Consider the following 27,339-nt stretch of genomic DNA (forward strand, 5'->3'; position numbering starts at 1 on the left):
AATTATTGAACACTGTCCCTCTTTTGTTCTTAATTCCTCTACATCTCGGACATGTCCAGCAACAATTTTCCTTATGAAACGGTTTGTGGGTGAAATTTTATATTGAGTGATAAGTGATACCACTCAAAAAACCGGTCAGAATGATACTCATTTTGATCTGAAAACGATATTTAATTTATTCCATCTCAGCCTATATACGACCCACTGCTGGGCACAGGCCTCCTCTCAGAACAAGAGGGCTTGGGCCATAGTTCCCACGCGGGCCAAGTGTGGATTGGAAACTTCACATGCACCATTGAATTGCTTCGCAGGTCGTGCAGGTTTCCTCACGATGTTTTCCTTGACCGCAAAGCTCATGGTAAATTTCAAATGTAATTCCGCACATGAATTTCGAAAAACTCAGAGGTGCGAGCCGGGGTTTGAACCCACAACCCTCTGCTTGAGAGGCGATAGGTCAAACCACTAGGCCACCACGGCTTTAATTTAATTTAACTAGCGATATAATAACAATTATATAATTTTACTATTATTCAAAGAAACCAATAAGATAGCTTTGTCTTTTCGTTTTACAGTAAAAGTACAACTAAATATGAAGTAAACAAACCCTGACATAACGAAAATAAAACACTTTTTGAATAAATTTTACCTACCTCATTTAAATTTAATGACCAAAAATTAATTCACAACCTTTTGTCCACCCTAATCACGGTATCACAGTAATTTCGTATTATAAATTAATACATTATAGGTTTGATTTTTGTGCGATGAAATTTCAAAACGTCAGAGCATCAGAGCAAAAAAAGTTGCGAACGATAGGTGGCGCTGATGTCGTGCACAGAGCCAAATGGAATTAATAAAAAAATATGCATTTTCAAAACTTTATTCAAAAGTTCACCACAATTTACAGTGAAATATTGTCAGTCCTTAGGAGTATTAAAGTAACACCCGAGATTTCAAAGGTTCAGCAGCTTTACCATTTTTTTTTTAAAACACTCCTTTTCAAGATACAATAATTTACGATAATTAATATTTCACATGCATAAATGGCCTGCTACATACATGTACTTAGTGAGACATACAAATTTTAAGATTTGAAATGTATAATAAAAATCACAAACAATAATTAAGACAATACTTAAGGTACATTAATGCTTTTAAGTTAACAGTAAAGCAAAGATATTTCAAGAATATTAGCCAGTAAGTGTGTACTTATAGACCAGCAGAAACCTAATGGAATGAAGTTTATTTTTGACATCACAATGTCTTTCATACTGCTTGATCTTCAAATCACATTTTATTAGAGGGCACTGGGCAGTTCATTTACTAGATATTTACAAATCTTCATCTTCATCGGGCAGGGCAGTGTCCTGAGCCTCTTTGAGATCCTTCTCAATCTGGTTCTGCCATTGTGGGTCCATGGTGACTTCTGGGGGCACCAATGCTGGCATTGCAACAAACTCAAGGTTGCCATCACCAATCAGTTTTCGTGCTAGCCAAAGGAAGGGCTTCTCAAAGTTGTAGTTGGATTTAGCAGAGATGTCATAGTACTGGAAAATAAATAAATATTAATGAACACAACTAAATCTTAAAAAGAGACTTCTGAGAGAAGACCTGTGCCCAGCAGTGGGACATCTATAGGCTGGGATGGGATGATTTAAAATTAAGAAACAAAATTCAATCACTCAGAATCCTACTCCTACTATATTAATATAATAAATGTGAAGTTTGTGAGTGAGTATGTTTGTTACTTCTTCGAGCTGAAACGGCTGGCAGATTTGGATGAAATTTGGCAAAAATATACTTTATAACCTGAATTAAAACATAGGATACTTTTAATTCTGATATTCCCACATCTCTAAATAACAACCGCTGGGCTTAGAGTCATCAAATTTGGTATGTAGGTAACTGGACTTCTGGAATAACACATAGGCTTTTTTATCCCGATGTTCCCACAGGATAAGCATAAAATATCGAACTAATAACTGCTGGGCTTCGAATCATGAAATTTGGTATGTAGATAGCTGGACATCTGGAATAAAACATAACCCACTTTTTATTCCGATATTCCCACGGGATAGGGATAAACTCTCGAAAAAACAACCGCAGGGCTTAGTCATGAAAGTTGACCTTGATTGTTTTTAATGTAACATCAATAAAAATGATTTAATTTTCGGGAATTCCCATGGCAATTTTTAAAAATCCCGTAATTACAATTCAGCGGCTGGATCTAATGGTGTGTGATGTGTGCGAAGCCTCGGGTAAACACTAGTAAACAAATAAAACTTCAAAACATTAGGCAATTCCTCAAGGTTAAGTTTTCAAGAGCTCACCTGCAGATTCTTTTTCCTGTGGAAAACAATAGTTTTTGCTTTGACTTTTCTGTCTTTGATGTCAACTTTGTTGCCGCACAAAACAATAGGGATGCCTTCACAAACGCGAACCAAGTCTCTGTGCCAGTTGGGGACATTTTTGTAAGTGACGCGGGACGTAACGTCGAACATAATTATGGCGCATTGTCCTTGGATATAGTATCCGTCTCTAAGTCCTCCGAATTTCTCTTGACCGGCTGTATCCCATACATTAAATCTGATCGGCCCACGATTTGTGTGGAATACGAGGGGATGCACTTCAACGCCAAGCGTAGCAACATATCGTTTCTCGAACTCTCCAGTCAAATGTCGTTTTACGAATGTCGTCTTGCCAGTACCACCGTCCCCAACCAAGACGCATTTAAATGTGGGCATGTCATCAGCCATTTTTGGTAAATTATTATGCGTCTAAACCTGAAAACAATTAACACGTTATATTTAACTCGATAACACCAAACTCGATGAGATCACAAAGGCTCGACGTTAGGTTACATTTACACCATAATTCAGATTTTAATCAACATTCTTATTACTAAGTTTTACTACTGCTTTATGAGAAGTTATTAACGAAAGTTATAGTAGAAACAAAAAGTCTTCACAAGTTAAATTCTATTCAAGTTTTCCATCAAATGGCGCTCAACTGTCCTCACAGGAATTTAGCTTAATGGTACCGGATATATTAACAAATAACCCATAAACTACTAGTCTTGGGACGTAAATAAATATCCAGATTCACAGATTACCACTATTGGATAATTAACAAGTAAAATAAAAGCACAATTTACCAAGATTGTCTAAGAAATTAAAGATTTATCTCGACACTGCTAAAAGTCGTTACGGCTCACAATGGCGTCACTGAACTAAGCGGAAGATTACTTTGACAGCGGCAGTAGGCGCAGTGACAAATGATAACAACTCAGTGACTCATTATGTATCAAAAAATTAAGAAAGATGTATAAATAATTTTACAAAGTAAATATAAATTTTAAAAAATATTATTAAATATTTACACTCTTGAATATATTTTAAATTCACTCGTTTTTACTATTGATTTAATAAGTACTAACGCTGTTTTTTTTCTGACGTCAAATCAATCAAGCCTCAAGCGCGCAACGGAACAAACAAGTAAGTACAAATTAGTCCGATTGAGAGATTACTATCACAATAACAAAAATACATCGATTTAAAATAGAACCAAAATAATTAATTTTCATTTATAACAACTTTTATTCATTTACAGATTACTGTTAGTTATTATTGTAGTTTTGCGTTGTATTTGGGGGCTACACGATAAAATACTTTACAAATTTTGATGGTCCAAACTGAAGTAACGCTAATCTAAAAACACGCGCCAACGCCAAGCACAGATCTAAAATATTTGTATTATCTTGATTTTGAACCCCCAATACAAAAAGAGGGGTGTTATAAGTTTCTGTGTCTGTCTGTGGCACCGTAGCTCTTAAACGGGTGAACCAATTTTTTTATTTTTATTTGATAGTAGGTTTTCTAGACGTAGGCTTTTAGACATGTTTAATTAAAATCTCTTTAGCCGTTTTTGAGATATTGAACTGGTTTTCCAACTTTTTGTTGGTTAGGTTCGGTTGGGTTATGTAAAACGATGATAGATGTTTCAAGTTTAAGTACCTGAACTAACGAGCTTTACTTGGGCTTAAACTCGATTATAAGCGTAAAATAAAAGACCAAGCTAGATCGATTTGTCATCCCCGAGACCCCTACATATCAAATTTCATCGAAATCGTTGGAGCCGTTTTCGAGATCCCCGAAATATATATATATATATAACAGAAGCCCACCTCTTTTTTAATTGAAGTTTTAGTTATTTTAATTTAATAGTAGTTTTAGTCCTATGGATATTTTGTATTACCTTAATATTTTCTTAATATATATACTTATATATATTAAGAAAATAATTGTTAAAAAAAATTATCACAATATTATTGTCGGATTCGTTTACCAACATCGAGTCCGCTCTCCCGTACAAATTTCGGATCGGTCAAGCGATAAATCCGCCTTCCCGCCGAATAACAACTTGTCAATGTGTGAGTTTTGAGTCATCTGTAAACGAATTATTAGTCAGTGTGTTTGTTGGATTATTTATGTGTCTACTCATGTCTTACATCATCATTACAGTCAAGTGGTGCTGAAGGGCTACTATGTGGCAAATATTCGAGCTTTTTGACCGCCCGGTTAAATGTCATTCATTATCATCCCTCCCACTCTTGTATGTCTCCCTATACATAATATATATACTGTGTTATACTATATTATAGTCTTTGTTGGATGTTTTGACCTCTTTCACCACCACAGACCTTATATCGAGATAGACGAAAAGAGCGCTTCAAACTGTATGAGAACCTATGATGATTATAGATTCCTGTCCAGCAGTGGTGTAGGGGTTATAGCACGCAGTACGGATTGCTGAGGACCTGGGTTCGATTCCCAGTGCTGGTATCTATTTCTGTGCATCCATGTCTCGGTTTGTATTTTCGATATGGTTTCACGGGATACCCGTAAAAGTAACAAATTTGGAGTTGAAATAAAAAATACATAAAGACTCCAAAAAAACCAATCATAAAAGGTGATTAATCTTGACAGGTCTTTTTATGCAAAAAAAGTATTTTAAAGAACTAACTATCCACACAATATTATAAATGCGAAAGTGTGTTTGTATGTTTGTCCGTCTTTCACGCCGTAACGGAGCGATGGATCGACGTGATTTTTGGCATAGAGATAGTTTATGGGTCCGAGGGTGACATAAGCTACTTTTTATCCCAGAAAAATGCACAGTTCCCGAGCGAACAGCGCGCGATAACCGAATACCACGCGGGCGGAGCTGCGGGCAAAAGCTAGTTACTTATAATACCAAAAGCATGTAAATGATCATGTGCCCTTGCTAATTGTTACATATTTGATGTGATATATTATTCAGGCGTTTTTCAATAAAAAAAAAACCATCAAAATCAGAGATTTTTTTTAAATAACAAAATAAACAGCAAAATGAATCACACAACAAACACACACACATATGAACACATTGATAGGATATACATGATATTAGTGGTGAAACAGACTACCTACTTGTTCTGTTATTGTTAGGCGATAACCTTATTTGAAGGAAATTGAAATAAAGAATGAGAGAAGCGAACTTGACTTCTGGTAGAATCGGTTTTATCAATAATACTCCCGCTTTGACGTCACGTGCTGTCCACCTGGTGGGGTTTTGTAGGTAGCCCCTGATGCCCTCCCTGCTCGGCCCTGCCTCATTGGATCTCTTGCGAGGATGCAAGGATGGAAGTTAAAGATCTCAGACCATAGAAATATGGTTAGCTGTTTCAGATCTAAATCGGTTAGGGCATTCATTCGCTTATCTGAAGTAAAATTATTTGTAGGTATATAATTATAGCATGAAGTTGAACCGATTATTGAAGCCTAATTAAATAAAGAATGAGATCTGTTTGTTATCGCCTGGTGGACAGGATAACGCCAATGTGATGAAAGTTTGAAGGAATAACAACAATACACCTTTTTTATAATGAATGTTTAATAATATTTTCTCAAATATTATAGTTCACATATAATAGAGTGCTGTTATTACCACACATGTAGATAGAAAATATCTTAATACTTATATCTTTTTTTTAATAGTACTTGTTAAATTGATCTATACTTCTTATGTTCTTGCTCTTTGTTAGTTAAACATTTTAATTAACTCTAGTTGTTAGACATAACAATAGAAGAGTAGGAATACACTACACCTTAAGTTGTAAACAATCGTTACTACTGTTCCATGATGGGAAAACCTGTTTAAAATAAATCAATTCTAAAAATAAAGTAATTTAACAAACCATTGAAGATTTACCATCATTAGTAAAAGAAACTTTAAATTTCAACAGGTACCATATAAAACATTCCAAGTACATATTTTCCACTTATAGGTAAATAATACTTTAACATGTATTACAAAATAACAAAAAATCAACATTTATTATTCTCAATACATATAACGTATTCACAAAAATCAATTAGTTCTTTCACAACATAAATATAACCAATGCCTACATTATCCACTGGTGCGAATAAGTCCGAGATGGAATGTGCCGTTAGTACAGAATGCGCAGGGGGCTCAATTTCTCGACAATAATATTTTAAAAAAGTATTTTATATGTATACACAAGGTTTTCCAAAATGTTTATAACTAAATTTTGTACCCAACTCTTTGATGCTACTGCAGGTCAAATCTCTGCAGGACTAAAATGTCGGCTTGCAGTAGAATCTTTTTGACCCAACCAGCAATGTTTGTTCGTGATGCTGCTTTGGGTTGACCACATGTGGTTATGAATAAATTATTTACCTTACCGGCCGCCCGCCTAGACTGAGAAAGTGTAATAACCCTCTTTATCCAAAACAGAGGATCTATGGCTTGACAGTCTTTATTTCGAAAGATTCGCCAACCCGATTGACGATTCAGCGCAGTGTCAGTCTTTGAACCATATTTCGGCCAAAAAGTCACAGAATCGTCTGACAATATACAGCTACCGTCATCAACCAATAATAATGTTAAGTCATGCACCCGCCTGCCCGAGCATAACAATAATAAAATAGCCGCACGCGCAGAGCATTCGTATAAATTGTCTTTATTACAATTATTACTTTTTAACCACTCGACAAGCGTATCAGTATCCCATATTGGGGCCTTTTTAGATTTAACACTTGCAATACTAATCGATTTTAATACCTGCTTAACTAGTACGTGAGAGCTAAGGCGACTATTTAAATTTGGATCACATAAAGTAGAAACTGCCGATTTATACACCAAAATGGTACTGTATGCCAAGCCTTCTTTAAGATATAGATCGCTTAAAAATTTTGCTACGTCCGCGCCTTGTGGCTCTGATCTACTTACACCATTCTCACTAGCCCAAACACACCATTTTTGCCACGCAACTTTATATGTTTTCATCGATGAGGGCCGCCAACCTTTCTGTAAGAGCTCTGTCTGGTCTCTAGACCAGCCTTTTAATCTTTCTGTCCACCCCCACCCCCACATTTCCACACCTCCAAAATCAGGTCTTTCATCGTCGGAGGCGGAAGGCCCGTAGTCATATCCACCAGAACTCTGTCCAGGTTGTGGATTGTGAACGGAGGGCTCAGGGCCCGGCTCTTGAGGTCGGGACGCCAAAACACTTTCAACCACCGTGGGGCTACGATTAGGTATGTTCCCCTTGCCGTATTGAGGTGTTGTAACACGCGGGGGATCAGAAAGGGGGGAGGGAACACCCATGCGAGGGGATAGTCCCACACGCGACTGAAGGCGTCGTACAGGGCTGCTTGGCGGTCTGTCAGGTCTAGCGTTCCGTACACTGGAAGAACATGTGCTGCCGCTGAGGCAAAAAGATCTATCGTTGGAAGCCCATATTTGGCAAAAATCAAGTCTGTTATTGTGGGCAGCAGGTGCCACTCCGGGGGCCTGGTTAAACGTGATAAGCGATCGGCTTCTCCGTTGTAACGACCTGGCAGGTAATGTATTACTATGTGGATTTTGAACCAGTCTAATACCCTGAAAATTTTGTAAGTTAGTTCCATAAGAGGCAATGATTTTGTGCCCCCTTCGTTTCTCATATAGGCTACGACAGTTCTGTTGTCGGATTGAACCATCAGCGAGGAACCGGCCAGGTGTTGAGCGTGATCTTTTAGCACATACCAAATCGCCAACATCTCGCGAGTGTTGGAATGTAGTTTTGCCTCTTCCGGGGACCAACGACCCGACATTTTGATATTGTCTAATTGGGCTCCCCATGCTATCCCCGAGGCGTCCGTCACCAAATAGTTGGTTACTGGTGGGTAATGAATTGGAGTGCTTTTCTTCAGATTGAAGCACCACCAAGCTAACTCCTTTAATGCCAAGTTTGGAATTGAGTAACGTACACGCGGGTTCATTAGAAGTAGATTTTGACAATGTTTCAAAAGTGCTCTGTGGTTTAGGCGACCCCTTGGGACCGCGAAACTGGCAAAATTGACCATCCCTATTACACTTTGGATTTCGCACAGATTGGCCTTTCCTCTTTTTAACAGAGTTGTGACCTTCCTTTGAATGTCCTCGGTCTTTTGGAATGGGAGAGATTTCTCGTTTGTATGAGGGCTCCAGGCAATACCTAAGTATTGGAGGCTCCTTTGTGGAATCAGCACAGACTTTGAATAATTTATTCGCCAGCCTAGATGTTCCAGCAGGCTCACTGCTTCGTGAACCTGATAGGACAGGACCTGGGGGTCCTGATTTGCAAGCAAATAATCGTCCAGGTAGACTGCTACCCGCATCCCCTTCTCTCTGAGTAACTGCGCTACCCAATTTGTTAGGGACGCAAAAATTTTTGGTGAGCATGCAAGGCCGAACGGTAAACAAGTCATTTGTAGCAGATGTTGATTGTAAATCAATCTGAGGAAGCGTCTGTGTGCCCTGGCCACCGGGACGTGAAAATAAGCATTGGACAAATCGATTTTGACTAGCCAGTCTCGGGGCTGTAAGAATGTGGCAATTTTGTTCATGTTTATTAGGCGGAACGGTTTCACTACAACGTATTTGTTTAGTCTTTTTAAATTGAATATGGGGCGGGCTGACCCGTCGCTTTTTGGTATTAAAAACATGGGAGACACAAAACTGGGGGTGTGGTCTGCTTGTTCCAAGACTTTCATTTGTAACATTTCGTTTATGATCTGGAACATATCGTGACTCTTTGGGGTTTGCAAGGGATGATTTTTTAAATTGGGTAGTCGTAGAGGAGGCCTGGCAAAGAAAGGAATGCGAAATTTTTGAATGATCTGAATTATGGTCGTGGGAGCTTGTAGCTTTCGCCAGCGTTCCACATAATCTGACAGTCTGCCTGCCTGAAACCCGTTCCAGTCAGAACCTACGTTTCGGTTGACCCCGCGATGGGAGTGGACCCGAGTGTCTACCCCCCCGGTTGTTATTAAATTCTTGATTTTGGTAGCTTCGAGCGAGTCTCTGACGCGAGGGACGTATTTGCTGACCAGACTGTCTTTGTGCGTGGCGAGGATAGTCGCGCACTTGGGGTTGAAAATTCCCAAATGGGACAGGCCAGTTAGGCGCTGGCATTCGATTTACAAAATCAGGATAAGTATAGTTAGTATTAAGTAAAGCCTGGGCTTTATTCATGTAATTCGTGTAATTAGTATTAGCATAACTAGGCATGGCCTGAGCTTGCTTTTGGGGCTGTGCTGGCGCAGCAGCCTTGTTATTAGAGGGCGCACGGGGCGGCCAAAAAGCTTTAGAGGTGCCCCCGGCTTTCTCAATTGCATTAGAAAACGGTTCTTTTTGAAACAAGTGTTCGCAAGTTGGTGGAATTTTTCTCAAAGTAGCTTTCAGAAAATTATCTTTTATTGGCCGTAAAACACCGTCGCGCCTCTGCTGTATCAACTCGGCTCTGTGGCCACATGCTATTTGTATAACGTCATTAGTAATTTTCTGAAAACTACCGTTGACAAAGATCTCATTTAATTTCTCATCTAACAAGTGGGGGGGTAACCCGCTCGACTGAATGCGCCCACTCAACTAAATATTTAAAGCCGGCCTGAGCCGCCTCGTTTTGTTTAATGAGGGCCTGAGTAATGCAAGCAAAACCGCGTTCGATGAGCGCAAGTGACATAAATTTATCAAATGGTTTAAGTTCGTCGTTGGTTTCTAAAAAATTAAACCCCGGTGACGAACAGTATTGCTTCTGAGTGTCCGCATACCGTACACTATCCCAGTCGTCAGAATTGAAATGCTGTAGACCGTTAATCAACTCGATAAAGTTTTGCGATGATTTAGGTATGGTTGGCTCCTTTAAAACCGTATTTAAGGGTAAAGTAAACGAGCACGAGGGGGTGGGTATGTCTGCACTCAGAAGCACGGTACTGGGCTCATCATTATCATCATCATAAAGCTCACCGCTCACATCACCACTAAGATCACAATTATTTGCCTGTTCAACACCAGGTGTGGAATGAAATGCAGGTTGGAAAGCTGCGTTACCCGCAATAAAGTTTTTTATGCTACTAACTTGATCACTCAAATACCTTATTGCGTCTATCGTAGTAGACGGGCTACGGCGCCGACGCTTATGCTTGTGGCCACTTTTCTTCTTGGCTTTCCTTTTACGGCTAGCTCGCGGAGGGTCGGGTTCCTGCCCTTCCACAGGCTGCGCCGGTACCGACACCGTCGCGGGAGAGTCCGAGGAAGAACTTTCACTAGACGAATCCGAAGATTCACTAGAGCCGTTCTCCATCATGTATAATTTAAAAACACGAACGGTAACACCGTTTTTATATCTTATTTATAATTTGTAATAAACTTACGTGACACGTAGTTCACTTAGATAACCGATTGCTACGGCAATCAAGACGCCAATGAGGCAGGAGCCGAGCAGCTGAGCGCAGCTCTGCTCGGCAACCCCCACCAGGTGGACAGGACGTGACGTCAAGGCGGGAGTATTATTGATAAAACCGATTCGTTACCAGAAGTCAAGTTCGCTTCTCTCATTCTTTATTTAATTAGGCTTCAAATAACGGTTCAAAGCTTAATAGTGGTGAAACAGACTACCTACTTGTTCTGTGGTAGTGGTGTTAGGCATTTAAACCACTCCTTGATAGGAAATTGAGCAAATAAAGAATTGGCAGAAATAGCAATTTCACAGTACAGATAGAATTCTGCCCTTACGTTAGATCATGAAGATATATAATCCCAAAGTTGAGCCACCTGCTGGTTGTTTTACTTTTTATATTTAATTGTAGGTAGCCCCTGATGCCCTCCCTTAAATCTGGCCCTATATGAAACACCAAAAAAGTCAATTGGATCATTGGATTGGATGGATGCAAGGGATGGAAGTGGGTAAAGATCTCAGACCATAGAAATATGGTGGTAGCTGTTTCAGATCTAAATCGGGGTTAGGGCATCTCATTCTCTTATCTGAAGTAAAATTGGATTTGCTAGTTTTGTATATAATTATAGCATGAAGTTGACAAAAGATTCTTGAAAAGTATTTATAATAATGCAACTTCCAGCTTAACACTATGAGAACATATCTTTAATCATTAGTAAAGCGCAGCTTTAGACAAGTCTTTTTTTTTAACACAAAACATCCCTAGTTTTTTTCCCTGTACTTTCTAATTCTGCTTTTAATATTTCAATTTTCAGCAACATTTGTTGATTCTCTAATGCTCTCATCTCTCTCCTGTGTTGCAGTTCTTCTTCATGTGTCTTCCTTTGTATAAATTTTTCTTTAATTTCTTCCTCAAGTATCTTTTTCTTTAATAGAACTACTTCTGAAACTGAGTCTATTAGTTCGTGTATTTTTCTTTTCGTCTTTGTACCTAGAATAAATATTTTAATTAACAACCAGACACAAGAAATTTTAACACCAAAAAAGCAACCATTCACTAACACTTAGCACTATTCTTCTTACAGATAACAGCATTTTTTCTTTTTGATTTTTTTAAGTAAAATCTGCCTATGAACAGAAAGCCTAACAGTTAGATCTTGGTACCTACTGTATTTTAAAAAACCATTAAATATTTACCATCATTAGTAAAAGAGTTTTTAGTTTTCGGAACAGGATTTTCTTCATATAAAACATCTACAGGTTCATCTTTTCCAAATATATTAGATAAACATTTACTTTCGCATGTATCTGCAAAATAACAAAAAAATAACATTAATTTCCACAATAGAACAATAAGGATGCATTTAGAAACAATTTGAGCTTTTATAATGATCCTGTAAAGCACTAATCAATATTCACCATCATTTTGTTCATTATCCATATTGTTTTTGAATATATCACTCGATTCAATGTCCATAGAAACAAATTCTGTACTCGACATACTTCCTAAAAGTAAAGAAAAATTATAGTTTAAATTAAATTGTTTTATATGTATACACAAGGTTTTCCAAACTATTTATAACTAAATTTTATTTACTATTTCGTTTGACATCTAAAGGACAAATCTCTTCAGCGTCACTAAAATCACCGTCGTTCGCTTGCAGTACCATATAGAAAACTTTTTTTTCGGCTTCTGAAAGAAATACTTCGCCGTTACGAATGCCCTCGGTACAATGTCCTCTACGAATTATACAAGCCTTTTTCCTAGTATCTCTCTTTAAAGCTTCGTACTTGGTTTTAAGGTGTCTCGCACTGCGGTGTATACCGAGAGTTGAATTGTTGAAATTTTTCTCTATTGCCATCCATGCTTTCTCTTTATCGTGCCAAGCTATGGCACCACTCTTTTTGTTCTCAATCGTTTGAAGTTTCGACTCGACTAAAGACAACAAAAGCTCTATTTCTTCACGAGTGAAGTTAACACTCCTGTCACGTTTTTTAACGTTATCCATTTTCCAAAACTTTCAAAGTAATAACTTTGAGACTACAATGACTACATTCATTTTATTTAATAATAATAAATAAGCTAACCAAGCTAGGCTAGCGGTAGCGGCAACCACAGACTACTAAGAGATAGATAATATAACAATAATAAGCGGCAACAAACTAAAACTGTCAAATTGACATTGACATATTTACACGGCAACTAGCAGCAAGAGACGTTCCGATTTGGTAGACACCGATCAACTAGTATCCGATAAACAAAAACCACATATTCAGTGACCATCATGAATGAGTGCAAGGACTAACGAAGAAATTTTATAATTTTTCTTTAAATAAAAATATGTCAAGCTGGTGTTGCAGATGGTTAAAGTGATAAAATCTAAGCACAGGTAAAAAGACAAAGTTCATCACTTAGTGCCAACGTAAAAAATCATAACAGAGGGGCTACTACAAAACTGGAAAAACGAAGTTCGTATCGCACCGTCCCTTTCACTCGCGTATTAAATGAGATAGAAATGAGATGAGCGTCAGCGGGATGGCAACATACGAAGTTCGAATTTTGCATTTCGTAGTAGGGCCAGCAGCAGGGCTACTACTAAACTTGAAAAACGAAGTTTGTACCGCATCATCACTTTCACTAGTGTATTAAATGACATAAGCGTTAGCGGGACGGCAATATACGAAGTTCGAGTTTTGCATTTCGTAGTATACGGCTAGGTTTCACAATTAGACCATAGATTATGCAGATAGAAACACGCGTCGGACGACGTGGCGTGGCGTCGCGTTAAATATATGTGTCCGCCTTAAGGGATGGTGCATGGTCGGCGCCTGCCAAATTGGAACGTCTGTTACGTACAAAATTCGGTCTAGATCAACCCTTAGATTAGAGCAACGTGGGCTTCCCGGGTCCTTCCGTAGGAAGCCCGCGTTGCTCTAAGTAATCCACCATTACATTTTTTATGTATGATACAGCAACGGTCTTAGATAATTTAAGTTAAACTTATTTTATTTGAATTCAAGAATTAATTATTAATCAATTTACATTATTTTGTACAATTAATAAAATAAAAAAGAATTAGCTTAAGGAATCTTAACTAACTATCAATAATTGAATTAAGTTGTCAACAAGGGTAAGTTAAACTATCTAAGGCAACTGCAATACCCAGTGAGCACGGCCACTGTGTTTTAGCGTGACAAGTCCCGTTTGTGGTATTTTGACTATGAACGGCAATACATTTGGATTTACTTACATTTTTACTTTTTATAGTAACTTTGTTGACTGGCAATAGTGTTCTAATAAAAGATTGCCATATTAAAATAAAATATAAAGTTTCGTTTGGTTCGTGCGTGGTGTGGTGGGTGGCGTATCGATTTTTGTGTTGGTTGAGTGAAGTCAGTGAAGTGATCGTAGTGTTCGTGTCCTTAATTCCTTTATTTTAGTGACGTTTTTAGAAAAAGATCTGTGAATGGGATTGTGTAACAAGATTAAACGTTTATTTGGTGCGTGATTTTCTAATAAGGATGACGAAGGACAGGTTAGCGGCGCTTCAAGCGGTGAGTTTTTTTCGTCTGCCTAATATAACCAAAGGTCTTCCTCATTGGCCATGAATTCGTGAAGTAATAGCATTGAGTACGGCACATAAGATAGCGTTTTTGTTGCACATAACTTCCTTTATTCTTTCATCTTTAATGCAGACTTTTATAGACTAGATTAGTAAATTCTAATAATAAGAATCTATAATTTTTTTCGCCCCACCCCAAAGATTTAAAATTATACTGAATAGAGAGTGAATAATGCCCTAAAATGTTGCAAAAAATACCCTTCATTAGTAGTTTCATAGTTATTGCCTTATTTTATGTACATAATGAAAAATTGTGGTTGGGTAACCTCTTCACATGAACTTGGGAATCTGTCATCTGTCCTACTTTGTGATAAAATGGATTTGTAAAACTAGACTAGAATGTAAATAGTTTTCGTCTGATATTCGGAAATTAATATTAAATGATTGTTAGAGATTAGGGATAAGGTAAAATTGCTGCAAAGCATTAATTATTTTGAGAAGAGAATTTTTTTCTACATTTAACTTAATACTTGTGAAGTAACTTAATAAGTTTTAGAATAATAATAAAACTTGTAACATTCTGTTAATTAAGGGTATTAGGTCTGGATTGGATTAGATTTGTATTCATGTAATTGTGAGTTGTGGTTTTGGTTTGATTTTTTTGAGTTACTATTTCTTAACCTTACAGTCCAACTGTCATATATCTTAACAGGCTGGTATCTTTTAGTATGTTATCCTCTTAAGTCCCCATGTACTTCACAAAGTACAAATCAATTGTAAGAATAACTGCTGAATGTACATGGTGGAGTACTAATTTTTCGAAATCACAAAACTTAAAATTCTCGCCTCGGTCTGTAGAACCATGTATGATAAAAAAAGTCAGGACTTACAAAGTTATATGTTCTAATCTTATAATATCATATAACCCTAAAAAGTGAGAAATTAGTTTTGACTATCAAAATAAGTGGGGGGAGACAAGAGTGATGCAATTTTTTGTTTTGTTATATCTATCTTCTAAACTCTTAGACCAAGTTCAATGTGTGTGATTATAATAGAAGCAAAACAAAAAAAAAACAATTACGCCTATCCTAGAATTTAAAGTATATTAAATCTAGATGACTTTTTCATGAAAAAAAGGTATCAACAGAACTGTAATAATGTGGATCTTTTAGTATTTTAAATGTAACACAGCATAAAATGTTAACTGATTTAAAATTAAATAAAATCCAAACCAGGTTCAGAAAATCAATTGTTTAAATGTTTATATTCTTACAGCGCACCATGGGTCCGGTGTAGGCCATAATTAAAAAAAAAATGAAGGTTGTATTTTTAAATATTAAATGTCATGTCATTGTACTATTAATGCTCTTAAAAAACAATAATTAGAACCTGGATAATTTATTATAATGACCCTCTAACAAATCTCGAAGGTGAACATAATATTAAGTACAGTTGCCCACGCAGCTTTATCAGCGACTCATTGACCATACATTCATTACATGCAAATTTCTAAAAATTTTGAGTTATAAGTGACTATTTTTATAATGGAGCTTTGAGAATTAGGTATGTTTTTTCTCTTTTTATTCTTCTTATGACATGTTTATTAATAAAATAATATAGAAATTATAGTTGGTCTGGCCTGCAACTAAATTTTATCTAAAAATTTTGTTGTATGATTACCTATTTAATTTACTTAAACTTTTAACTATGTTCTGAATCTTGTTGAATGTGTCTAATGGCCATAAGTCATTTTCTGCGGAAATTTGTGGACTGTTAAATTAAAAAGCCTTCCAAACCTATGTAGCTTTAATCTTGCTATTATTTTCTTTAAATAAATGTATTTTACATATATTACTGAGATTAATATTATTATTGACTGAAATTTATTTACAGAATGTCATTTATTGTTTGATTATAATTGTTGGTGTAGGTACTTTGTTTCTTCGTGCGAAAAAATATGGAGCACATTTCATCCAAAATAAATGAATTATTTTTTTATGTCTCAAAAATCCCAAAATATATTTAAAAATCGTTTAATGACATGTAGGTATTGTAAGCGATTTATAATGGTAAAAATAAGCAATTGACTAAATATTTAATTAAGACCAGGACCACCCTATAAAGGCACCCACTCCACTGTGCAGCAGGATTTACCTCATTATACAGCATTTGAATACTTACACAATGGGTAAAACCCAGTGAGTGTCAGAATAAGGAAAAGAGTACTTTTAATAACATAACACTACAGTGGAGTATAATTTAATTAAATATGAATTTATCAAACATATAAAAAAATGTGTACCATACTCTTATTTCAAGATAATAAGGCCATCCATCCATACTAATATTATTAATGCAAAAGTGTGTGTTTGTGTGTATGTTTGTCAGTCTTTCACGTCGAAACGGAGCGACGTATCGATGTGATTTTTGGCCTAGAGATAGTTTTATGGGCCAGAGAGTGACGTAGGCTACTTTTTATCCCGGAAAAATGCACAGTTCCCGAGGGAACAGCGCCCGATAACCCAATTCCACGCGGGCGAAGCCGCGGGCAAAAGCTAGTATTAACATATTTTTGAGTGATTCTAGTAGAGACATACACATATTTATGCATATGTAATGGTACCAAGATGGCAAAAATATATATTACACCTGTATAGATATTTATGCCCTTGACTGTATCATAATTCACTCAAAAACGATATTTAATTATTGGATAATGATGATGCCATTGACTGTTATTTTGAACCTACTAATTGAAAATATATACAATTTAATAGAAAATCTTTATAATAAATCTTTGTTTACAATGACAATTGTCTAATGTGTCAAATTTTTTTCTTTTTGACACATGACACAGAACTTTTCGCACAGACTTTTAAAAAGTTATGTGTTCGACCACAAAGTTCGCTAGACTAGACATGGGTAATCTCAACTCCGCGAAGTGATCTGACTCACTAGATCCAGCTCCGGTGTCGGTACCGAATCCGCTTATTGAATCCGACTCCTTTATTGACTCCGGTTTAGGGATTGCTCCCGGGAATTCCCGGTACTGAAATTCCCGGGAATTCCCGGAAATTTCATCGCCCTCAGTACCGGGAAACGAAACTCATTTCCCGGGAATTCCGGTACTACAAAAATATATAATAATTTTAATATTTTTAAATTTTATCAAGCTGTAAATGCTGTAAATCCTCACGATGTTTTTTGGATTTGAGGCAAGAGATATTTAACATCTTTCCGTCGCCCCTCGTGTGCAGATGAATACCCGTTCGGTATCACCGAAAGCTGTTCGTACCTAATATTAGTGCGAAATATATTCCGAACAAGGTAGGAGCCAGAACGCAGCCCTGAGGCACACCTCTGCGAACATCAAACGGCTCCGATGTGTTGCCGTTGTAATCTAAAACCCCCTTTATGCCTTCGTGAAATGACTTTACCAGGCTTAGAAGTTTTGGCGGACACCCAATGCTCTCGAGCGCAGAATAAAGACCTTCCCTGCTTACTGTTCTTCTGTAACTGAAGAAGTATGAAGATCATATCTACTGTGGATCGCTGGGAGCGAACACCACTGCGCCTCAGGATAGATGCGCTCTGCAAGTTTTTGGATTTTACACAAGACGACTCTACCAAAAAGATTACCAACTATGCTTAAAAGGGCAACACCGCGGTAGCAGTTGCAGTCGCCGCGATCACTTTTCCCTTTGTATAAGGTGACGATGTTAGCGTCGCACATGTCCTGAGGTACCTACTTCCTTCCTCCCAGCAATTACACAGAAGATTGTGCAAGATTGGTCTGATGCACTGGAGTTTAATTACTTCGGCTTGGGTGCCGTCACCGCCAGGACTTTTTCCGCACTTGAGCTGATTGACAGTAGCTCTATAGTCGGCAGGTCGTCTAACTCTGTCCATTTGTCCAGTTTGAGCATGCTTTGTACTGCTTCCGGATGCAGGAACACAGGCTGAGAGAAGAGACCTAGCCCACTAGCTACCCAGCGGTCCCATTGTTTTTGACTGCCTGTAATAACAGAGCCATCCGCGTCTTAAAGAGGGGCTGTCTTTTTAATGACGGGACCAAGGGCCTGCTTGATACCTTCATAAAAACCGCTAATATTTCCCTTATCTGCACAAATTTAAATAGTGCGACCGAGATTAGACCAGTACGTAGTGGCAAAGTACCGCACACTTCGCTGGAGGACTGCTTTGCTATTGCGAAGCGCTATTCCGGTATCGGGATTGGGATGCATAAGTACCGTGTCTAAGGGCAGCTTCGCGCTTTGAGTCAAGCAAGGGTTGAAGATGCTCAATAATTGAGTTACAGAGGGAGGGTAATTTCAGTGATTCATATTTTATTTATTAAACTTCTATAGAACTATTTTTAACGTTTTATTTAACGCATAACAAGCATTTAACACATTTTTCCTCTAGTTTTTTTTTATATACAGTATAGGCTTGCGTTTGGCCACAATCACGCCTGATGGAAAGCGAGGATGAGGCCTACGATGGAGCACGCTTGCCTAGTAAATGCTCATTCACCCTGGACTTGAAGGCGGCCAAATTGTAGTGTTCAGGAAACACAGTCGCAGGCAGGGAATTCCACTCTTTTGCTGTGCGGTTGATGAAGGAAGAGCGAAAATGCTTTTTCGGATTTTTGGAATACTGACAACGTGAGGGTGGAGACCCCGCCTACTTCTGGTCGACCTGTGGAAGAAAGGAGCAGGTGGAATAAGGTCGTGCAATTCCGAAGCACATTCTCCGAAATGTAGCCTGTAGAATACCGACAGGGAAGCCACTCTTCTGCGATGACGAAGGCTCTGACGACAATAATCCGCATCGCAGGCGACGCCGATGAGCCTCTTCGCTCGCTGTTCTACCGAATCCAAAGCAGCTAGCTGATATTCAGCAGAATCATCCCAAAGGTGGCAGCAATACTCCAGGCAGGATCGGACTTGGGCTCGGTAAAGACCAATGAGCTGGTCCGTAGTGAAGTATCGCCTAACCTTGGATAGGATACCAAGCTTTTTAGCAGCGATTTTTGCCAAGGATTCGATGTAACTCCCAAAGTTCAGTTTAGCTGAGAGTTCTAAGCCAAGGAGCTGAAGGTGGTCAGATATTGGTACAGGCAGACCTCGAAAGGTTGGAGTTAGATTAAATGCACTACGTTTTGCCGAAAATAAACACGCCTGGGTTTTAGAGGCATTAAAACCGACTAAATTGGCTTCGCCCCAATCGGACACTGCCTGAAGAGTTCGGTTCAAATTACCTATCATAGCCTCTCTGAGAACGTTGGTATCCGAACCACTCGCTCGAGCATCGGACAAATATCTTTCCGACACTGACACGACACGATCTTTCTAGTACCGAAAGTATCGAATTTCCCGGTATTTCCCGGTACTGGAGTAGATCCAGTACCGGGAAATACAAATTCGGTTTCAGTACCGGTACTGCAATCCCTACTCCGGTTCTTTCGAGCGATTATTAATTTATCTATGGCCGATCCGCTCCGGCTCGATTCGGTCGGTCGGTGTCGGTACGGTACTGCGGTGCCCCACCCGCTGACTGAACTGAAGTACAGATTCGTGAGAGAGAGAAAGATTTGTTCGTTAGTCCAAGTCCGAGTACCGAACCGAACCGACCAACCAAACATAGATAATAAGATCCAAGTCCAAGATCCGATCTGCAGGGCTACTACGAACCGAACCGAACCGAATCGACCAACCAAACATAGATAATAAGATCCAAGTCCAAGATCCGATCCGCAGGGCTACTACGAAACTCCAAAATCGAAGTTCGTGTCGTGCGGTCCCTCTGACACTTATACTATTTAATACGAGAGCGAGAGGGACGGTACGATACGAACATCGAGTTTCGTAGTAGCCCTGCCGATCCGATCCGAGCCGAGCGAGAGCGAAAGCAGGCGGACGGAGCGAGTCAGTGTGAGTGAGCGTGACGGCGATCACGAGCGAGGCGAGCCGCTCGATCCAGTCGGAGTTAGTAACTCCGGAGTCAATAAGATTTGAAAGGAGTCATTAAGGGATTCAGATCCGCTTGAGGATCTGACTCTTTTGAATCTTCAGATCCGGATTTACCCACCTCTACGCTAGACCGGACAGTCGTATACTTTCTGTCTCACTCTCACATGAACGTTATTAAATTTCGTGTTCTGTTCAATAAGGGTTCTTTGCTGTGTTTTTTTTTTATTATTGGAATTATAGCGTAGCTGCCGACAGGGAAGTTGGAAGTCCGAGGGAGAGGCCTTTGCCCAGCAGTGGGACATAGAAAATGGCTAACGAAAAAAAAAAAAAAAAAAAAAAATTGGAATTATTTAAAAATTTACGCAACTTTTTCTTACCTTTCTTACAAAATCTATCAGGCCCGTACACGACCTGCCGTTGCCATATTTTTTCACTTCCACAACCTTGGAAGGCGCCTCTCGCTCCTTTGCCGACCCTGTCAGCCCAGTCTGCAAATTTCCAACCTCTCGTCCCCTTTCAGGCTTCGAGTCCAAATCCTTCTTTTCGTCAACCATTCGTTCCAATTGTCCATCGGCTTCAACCGACTCGGACTCCGACGACACACCTTTGCTCGAACCTGAAGCAGACAAATTTAAGGCACAGAACCCTAACAATGTTTCACTTGATCGGACTTTGCATTCTGCGGTCAAGTTCACTTTCTCACGTTCAACCTCTTCCGCTGAAACTTCATTTACACAAAATGAGAGTGTGTCGTGTGTCAATCAATTTATGAATAAAATTGACACGAAATATATCATTCAAAGTCAAAGCATAACTATTGTAATCCTTTATGATCGTTCCTCATTTCTACAACAGCTGTCACTCCTTGGCGTTCCGTTTCCCGTATCTGTTCCATCCCTCCTTGTAATTAATGATAATTCCTTATATATATTTAAAGCTCTATATACATTTCTATCTCATAACAATATAAAACTATAAGTATTATTATTTATCTTTTACCCTTCCTGATCTTTTCCAACCCATTTTTCTAAATTCCGACCCTTACGCATTTCCCTTATCTAATTCCGTTTCCCCGTTTGGCTAAATGCGCCAAGAGCGCGAAGCTATAAAAAAAAAAAAAAAAAAACTATTGTAATCGATTGTTGCATTATTATTTGCAGATAAAAAGTCTTGACCCAAAATACAAAAACTTGAACTGTCCTCAATGATGAACAATTTGATTCTCCAGTAGTAATTATCTATTAAAAGATATGAATTTGCAACTCCTACAGGGCGAATCCTGGAGCCCCCTGCTGTACGCAAAGGCTCACCAAGCGCACACTCGTATCCCAAATTAATCTTCTCTGCAAGTGGTACAGAAATCAATGACACAAAAGCCCCAGTGTCGATCAGCGCTTTGCATGGCTGACCGTTGAGCTCTATAGGCACAAATGAGTTTAGATTATTACTCTTCTTATTAGAAAAAAAAATATTAATTTGAGGAACATAATCACGGTCCTCCTGTTGCCGTAAATCAGAATCTGGTTCCTGAAGTACCACATTAAGATTTGACGCATCGCAGTTTCGTCGACGCATCTGTACGTTTAATGCTGAAGCCCTAGCTTGTGCTCCCTGCTGCTCCTGCCACTGTGACGTTGAAACATTACCTTGTGCTCCCCCGTGCCATTGACGCTGCCTTGGAAAATAGCCGCCATACGGCCTCGACGCGCCGTGCTGCTCCCAACGTGGCCTACTGCTAGTAACTGGTGTTTGTGGCGTACCATATTGTGCTTGTGGCATACGCGCTGAAAAACCTGTGTTTGACTCTTGTAAAATATTATTAGACATCTTTTCTTCTGAATAAAGAATTGATAGTTGTACATTTTGTGTTTTAACACCTTCATGTTTACGAAGTAAATCTTCCATTTGAAGAATTGTCTTCCTCAATTGGTCTTTTGACGCAAATAGTCTTGAGGCAAGCATCCATTGATACTCATGCGAAATAGAGGCGATAAACTGTTTTATACACTTTGTATCATCTATTATCTTCGCCTTTCTAGCCAAATTATCTAGGCTATAATAATATTCTAAAATAGATTCTTCGGTTGTTTGTCTTCTATAGTAAAATTTTCGTGCATAATCAATTTGTGTCGGAAAATGCTCTTTCAGCTCTTGAGTGATAGCTTCGTACGGAGTCAATTCTGCAAAACTACATTTATACCAGGCCAATGCTGGGCCTTCAAGATATGTGACAATCGCATACCTTTTTTTTTTGTTCATCTGACCATCCTTTAATAACACTTATGGCATTAAACTGGAAGAGAAAATCTTCAACGTCAGACAAACCATTGAATTTTTCTGCCATTTTCTTCTCACTCAATTATTTGACATGCACATTTATAAAATATTATTTCTTGAGGCGCTTCTGCCTTATTAATTATTATCGTGGGGTGCTCGTAGATTCACTCGCTTTTATTCTACGAGAGGCAGGGGTTTCCTCCTCCCTTACGAAGACCTAAAGGGCAACACACACAGAGAGCGGGCGCGGGTCGTGCGCGGGCCCGCGACGGGCGTATTTGCATGGCGGTATATGGAAGCCTTCACACAGAACGCGGGCGCGGGCGCGGGTCGTGCGCGGGCCCGCGCCCGTCGCCCGTCGTCACAAACAGCACGCGGGCCAAGCGCAGAGTTACCAACTCTCAAAAATATTTATCCCTAAAGCTTAAGTTAAAAACCCCTAAAACTCGTTTTTAATGAAAATGTTTACTTTAAATTTGAATATTTCGCAAAAAAATTACTGAATCGAAAAATCGTCTTAGTACCCCCTAATGCTTTTAATTTAAAAGACCCTACACTATAGGGTTGGATGAGAAAAAAAAACCCCTACTTTACTTCTATGGGAGGTACAAAAAAATTTTTTTTTTTAATTTTTCATTGTACCATTTTGTCGGGATAGTTTTCATAATAAGTATATCCGTGTATAATTACAGCTTTGAAGCATTGATAGTCCCTGAGCAAAGCCGCGGACGGACAGACAGACATGGCGAAACTATAAGGGTTCCGTTTTTGCCATTTGGCTACGGAACCCTAAAAACCGTATTCATGCGCAGTAGCTAGTTCATTTTGGCGAGAATAATTTTACTTTTTTTTTTTTTAATTAATTGGTAATACAGAAAAATCTGTTATTTTTTGCATTGACTAGTATAAGCTTATTCCTGTCTATAAAAAAAATCAGCCACTATTAAAAATTTCATCGATCACCCATCATTACATAAATTGGATTTAATTAAGTAAGTAAATAAAGTTTGACCTTGGTGCCAGCGCGTTTGTCGTTTTCCACATATATCCCGCGGCACTGTATAATTCTGTGTCGAGTTGACAAAAATGTCGTATCTAGAACTGTTTTAATTTGTACTCCAAAAGTCGCCAGATACTTAAACCATTTCTATCGTCAAAACTTATTTGCTTATTTAAGATTTAAGCAAAAGTCGTCACTTCTAGGGACTACGTCACTAAACTGGCAACATTGATAGCCGCCGCGGGCCCGTCGCGGGTCCGACCCGCTCTCTGTGTGAATACAACGAACGAACCGCGCGGCTCACGCGGCGGACACGACCCGACCCGCGCACGCTTTCTGTGTGTGTTGCCCTTAAAACTCCACCAATTTGTAGTGGACGGTCGGTCCACTATTCTAACTAAACTTTATTAAACAACTTTCGCATTTATAATATTAGTAGGATGTTTCCATTTGACGAAAAAGTTAAATACCAGGTAGTTTCTATTAATGAAAGAAAGAAAAAAGAAAGAAAGAAGAAAGAAAATACATTTATTTAACGCCATAAAAACAAACATAGAACAAATACAAGACATACATAACGCTAAATAGGTCCCCACTCAGCATAATTCCACGGAAAGCCTAAAAAACTAACAATAAATGAACTGAGCAATCTGCCGAAGTTAACAGAAATCTATAAAAACACGTTGAATACACATCCGTGTCTACGTATCAAAGGGTTTAGCAGACTAAGAAAGGACATGTGGCCCCTGTGAGGAATAGTAGAATTGGTTAATGTCAATTGTTTGTCGCCTCATTACTAGTACCTAATCACTCCAACTTTCAGCCCTCTATCTTGAACTGTCACAGAGATATTGTCAAAAATGTATTTTCTTAAAAAAAAAATTCAAACTCGTTTTTCTCCTAATCCATAGCAGCTAAAGCATTAAAACAAAATCACAGCTACATAGTTTTTGTGGGAGTATACCCTACAATTTTATTAATATTTTATACGTGAAAAATAACAATAAAAATGACGATTTATTTTTTGACAACTCTTACCAACAAGTTTTTTTAAAGGTACGCCTATGAAAAAATTAATATAAATTGCAAATAGTATTAGGTACTACCATACGAAAAATCAATTGATTATAATTGGTGCAACATACTGAAAAAAAAAAAGAAAACGAAAGTATTCAAGGATCAAGATTTAGCCTTCTGAAGGTAGGTTGCCTAGGTTGCCTGCCTTCTAGGTTGCCTAGCAACAAAGAGTGTATTATTTTGAATTTGACGTATGGCTGTCAAAAAAGGTAATGGGGTCCCGTTTTTACCCGTTGAGTACGGAACCCTAAAGTGATTTATTCACAGCTTCAAGGGACTGTAGACTTAAGTACCTATATGGTTTTAATTTCAACTCGCATATCTCCAAGCGTTCCCGAGATAAAGGGTCTTGTCTTGACAGACCGGCGGACAATAAAGTGAACCTATCCTTATAGGATCCGTCCCGTTTTTTCCTTTTGAGGTACGGAATCCTAAAAAAAATAAAAAATAGGTAGCTTTAAATTTGGCACGGATCGGCGTCTTAAGCATACTAGGGGTTAACAGCTCAATTTTGATGAAAAAAGCCTTGACTTGACTTCAAGTTTCCATTTCAGCCACAATCAATGATTGATTATGGTCTTGAAAGGGTTGTAATAAAGCAAATTAAGCGGGTGTCGTGTCACTGTTGGTGCGGTTATCAGCTGACGACGGCATCCGGCCCGCGGCCTTCGGTTGAGTTGACTCATTAAAAATGCCCGGCACTTGCATCATCAAAGCCGAAGCAAATCTACAGAAGAGGTATGGTTGCGGTGCCTTAGCCTGCTCGTTAACGAGAAAAAAAAACAACCTCGACTAGTTTGGAATCTACCGTTGTAAAATATTGTTTGTGCATCTTTAAGAAAACCTAGCTAGCGTATACAGGCATTTTATGTGCGAAAATGTGCGTTTTTCTTAGCGTGGTTATCGTGAAAGTCTCTTTTTGCATAGTGGGCTCCAAAACAAAAAATAAAGTATGATAAAAACCTATATCTATATCCTGGACTTGAAAAAGGAAGGAAAAACACGATCGAAGAGTAATCTAGACTCATCGAAAGGGCCTCGGGAATATTTTTTTATCCCTGGACAGTTTTGAACATTTCAATATAGGCATATTACTTACTACTGAGTCAAAACATTTTTGGCTATACTTGAAACGTTTAGGCAATTAACTAAATGTAAACAAACTTCAGCTGCCAGATTTGGTACATTCAAGGATTTTAAACATTTTACTTATCTATCATTGTAATACAAACTAGTGTATTTCAATACAGAAATGTAAATATTTGGATAGTTTAATGGGCGAATTTCAGTATTTAAGACACCAATTGACGTTGTTCTGTTTACATTTAGTTAAATACCTATCCAACCAAACCAAGTGTAGAGAGAGTTGTGTGAAGTTGGTTGATATGACACTTCTGCCGCGTAATGCCACAGGATGTGCGACGAATCTCGTCCGGCAATCTGAAAATATTTTTTCTATTAAAATAATACTATAAAAGAGTTTGTAAACTTTGTAATCTTAAGAAGTTCGTTCGTTAACGAACAGCGCTGAAAATGTCTGACGTCATTACCATTTAACTACGTGAGGTCATGGTCTAACTCTGTCTATTAAGATGTTTTTCATCACGACTGATTTATCTACATTCTACGGACTAAGAATATTAAATGATATTATAGCGGATAAATTAAGTCTTAAATCGAATTCAGCTCGACATGTTTCGGGCTAATTCGTAGTCCTTCTTCTTAGGAGCAACGCGACTCGGCGGCTGCCGCAACACGCGCACTGCGCGCCACCGCTAGTTATCCGTTACAATAATATCATTTAATATAAATGAGTCGCACGGTAGTTTCATGTTCAAGACTCCTAAGAGCCGAATTTTGAAATAATATCACTCGAAAGTGCCATACACGTTAAAATGGTGCTGATTTTAAAGTACGTATACTTTACCAGTAACATACTTGGACATACGTTTAATATCAACACTTAAATAGGTTAGTATTAAGAACAGCGTTCGTACTGAAATTCGACGCTTCGAGGCGACACGGCACGTCATTGAAAAAATTCCTCAACAAGCTTATGAGAACTACTAGTTACCTAAAAAACTAACATGCCAAACTAACCATTCGTTTGCAAAATCTCATGGATATCTTTTTGATTTTACAGGAATCTAAAACCTTCATTTTATAAGTGCTGATATAGACCAGGTATTAAAATATTTTGCTAAAAGTCGCGTTCTTTTAATTAAATACGGTCTAGTTAGGCTTATAGCTCGCTAACAGCTAATTAAGTTCTCCACCTCATAATTAGTAACAAAATTTAATTAGACTATACTATTTAGTCTGATGGGCCTCCTAAATAGGCGTAAACGTTAATTTGTAAACATATCTAGCTTTAAATACCTACACCTATCTGAATGAAAAATGCCAACTCAATCAGATAATAGATTTACCTTTTGATGAAATTGTAATTTCCGTGTTATAATAGCATTTTAAATGGAAAGTAATTAAAACGAGTTTACCCCCAATTATGACTGCATACATGATGGTTATTGGGTTATTTGGCTATAATATGTATAGCTTTTGATGTATTTACAAGAACAAATTATAAAAGATTTTTTTTTAACAAAAAAGTAAAACCTACTCAAAAAAAAACAAATAATGGAACCGAGTACAAAAGCCTTGAAAATATTTTTCTAGGTCTAGCTT

At 38.2% G+C, this 27,339-nt stretch overlaps 3 protein-coding genes across 9 annotated transcripts in view; 1 reads left to right on the top strand and 2 right to left on the bottom strand.

Annotated features, from left to right (window-relative positions):
- Window positions 1-864: 864 nt before the first annotated feature.
- On the bottom strand, window positions 865-3,264 carry Ran (RAN, member RAS oncogene family). The gene is made up of 3 exons (XM_074087652.1): window positions 3,155-3,264; window positions 2,331-2,783; window positions 865-1,547 (listed from the first exon to the last, which is right to left on the bottom strand). Exons 2-3 carry the CDS (start codon window positions 2,754-2,756, stop codon window positions 1,332-1,334), a joined length of 642 nt encoding a protein of 213 aa, XP_073943753.1. The 5' UTR covers window positions 2,757-2,783; window positions 3,155-3,264; the 3' UTR covers window positions 865-1,331.
- A 2,080-nt stretch (window positions 3,265-5,344) lies between these two features.
- Window positions 5,345-12,880, bottom strand: LOC141428001 (uncharacterized). 2 transcript variants are annotated; one of them, XM_074087654.1, is made up of 6 exons: window positions 12,557-12,646; window positions 12,363-12,458; window positions 12,185-12,271; window positions 11,963-12,073; window positions 10,987-11,756; window positions 5,345-5,464 (listed from the first exon to the last, which is right to left on the bottom strand). In XM_074087654.1, exons 2-5 carry the CDS (start codon window positions 12,433-12,435, stop codon window positions 11,512-11,514), a joined length of 516 nt encoding a protein of 171 aa, XP_073943755.1. In that variant the 5' UTR covers window positions 12,436-12,458; window positions 12,557-12,646; the 3' UTR covers window positions 5,345-5,464; window positions 10,987-11,511. The 2 variants fall into 2 exon arrangements, with proteins under 2 accessions (XP_073943755.1, XP_073943754.1); XM_074087653.1 differs by having other exon boundaries at window positions 12,363-12,880.
- Window positions 12,881-14,093: 1,213 nt separating this feature from the next.
- Window positions 14,094-27,339, top strand: part of LOC141428009 (syntaxin-1A-like) — a 90,599-nt gene continuing 77,353 nt past the window's right edge. For 5 of the 6 annotated variants that reach the window (XM_074087670.1, XM_074087668.1, XM_074087669.1 and 2 more), the window contains exon 1: window positions 14,094-14,320. In XM_074087670.1, the coding sequence (XP_073943771.1) occupies window positions 14,288-14,320 (33 nt within the window). In that variant the 5' untranslated portion in view covers window positions 14,094-14,287. The remainder of the gene's footprint in view (window positions 14,321-27,339) is intronic. The other variant, XM_074087672.1, reaches the window with a different exon arrangement.

This window comes from Choristoneura fumiferana, chromosome 5 (genome assembly GCF_025370935.1).
Source record: "Choristoneura fumiferana chromosome 5, NRCan_CFum_1, whole genome shotgun sequence".
Lineage (NCBI taxonomy): Eukaryota > Metazoa > Arthropoda > Insecta > Lepidoptera > Tortricidae > Choristoneura > Choristoneura fumiferana.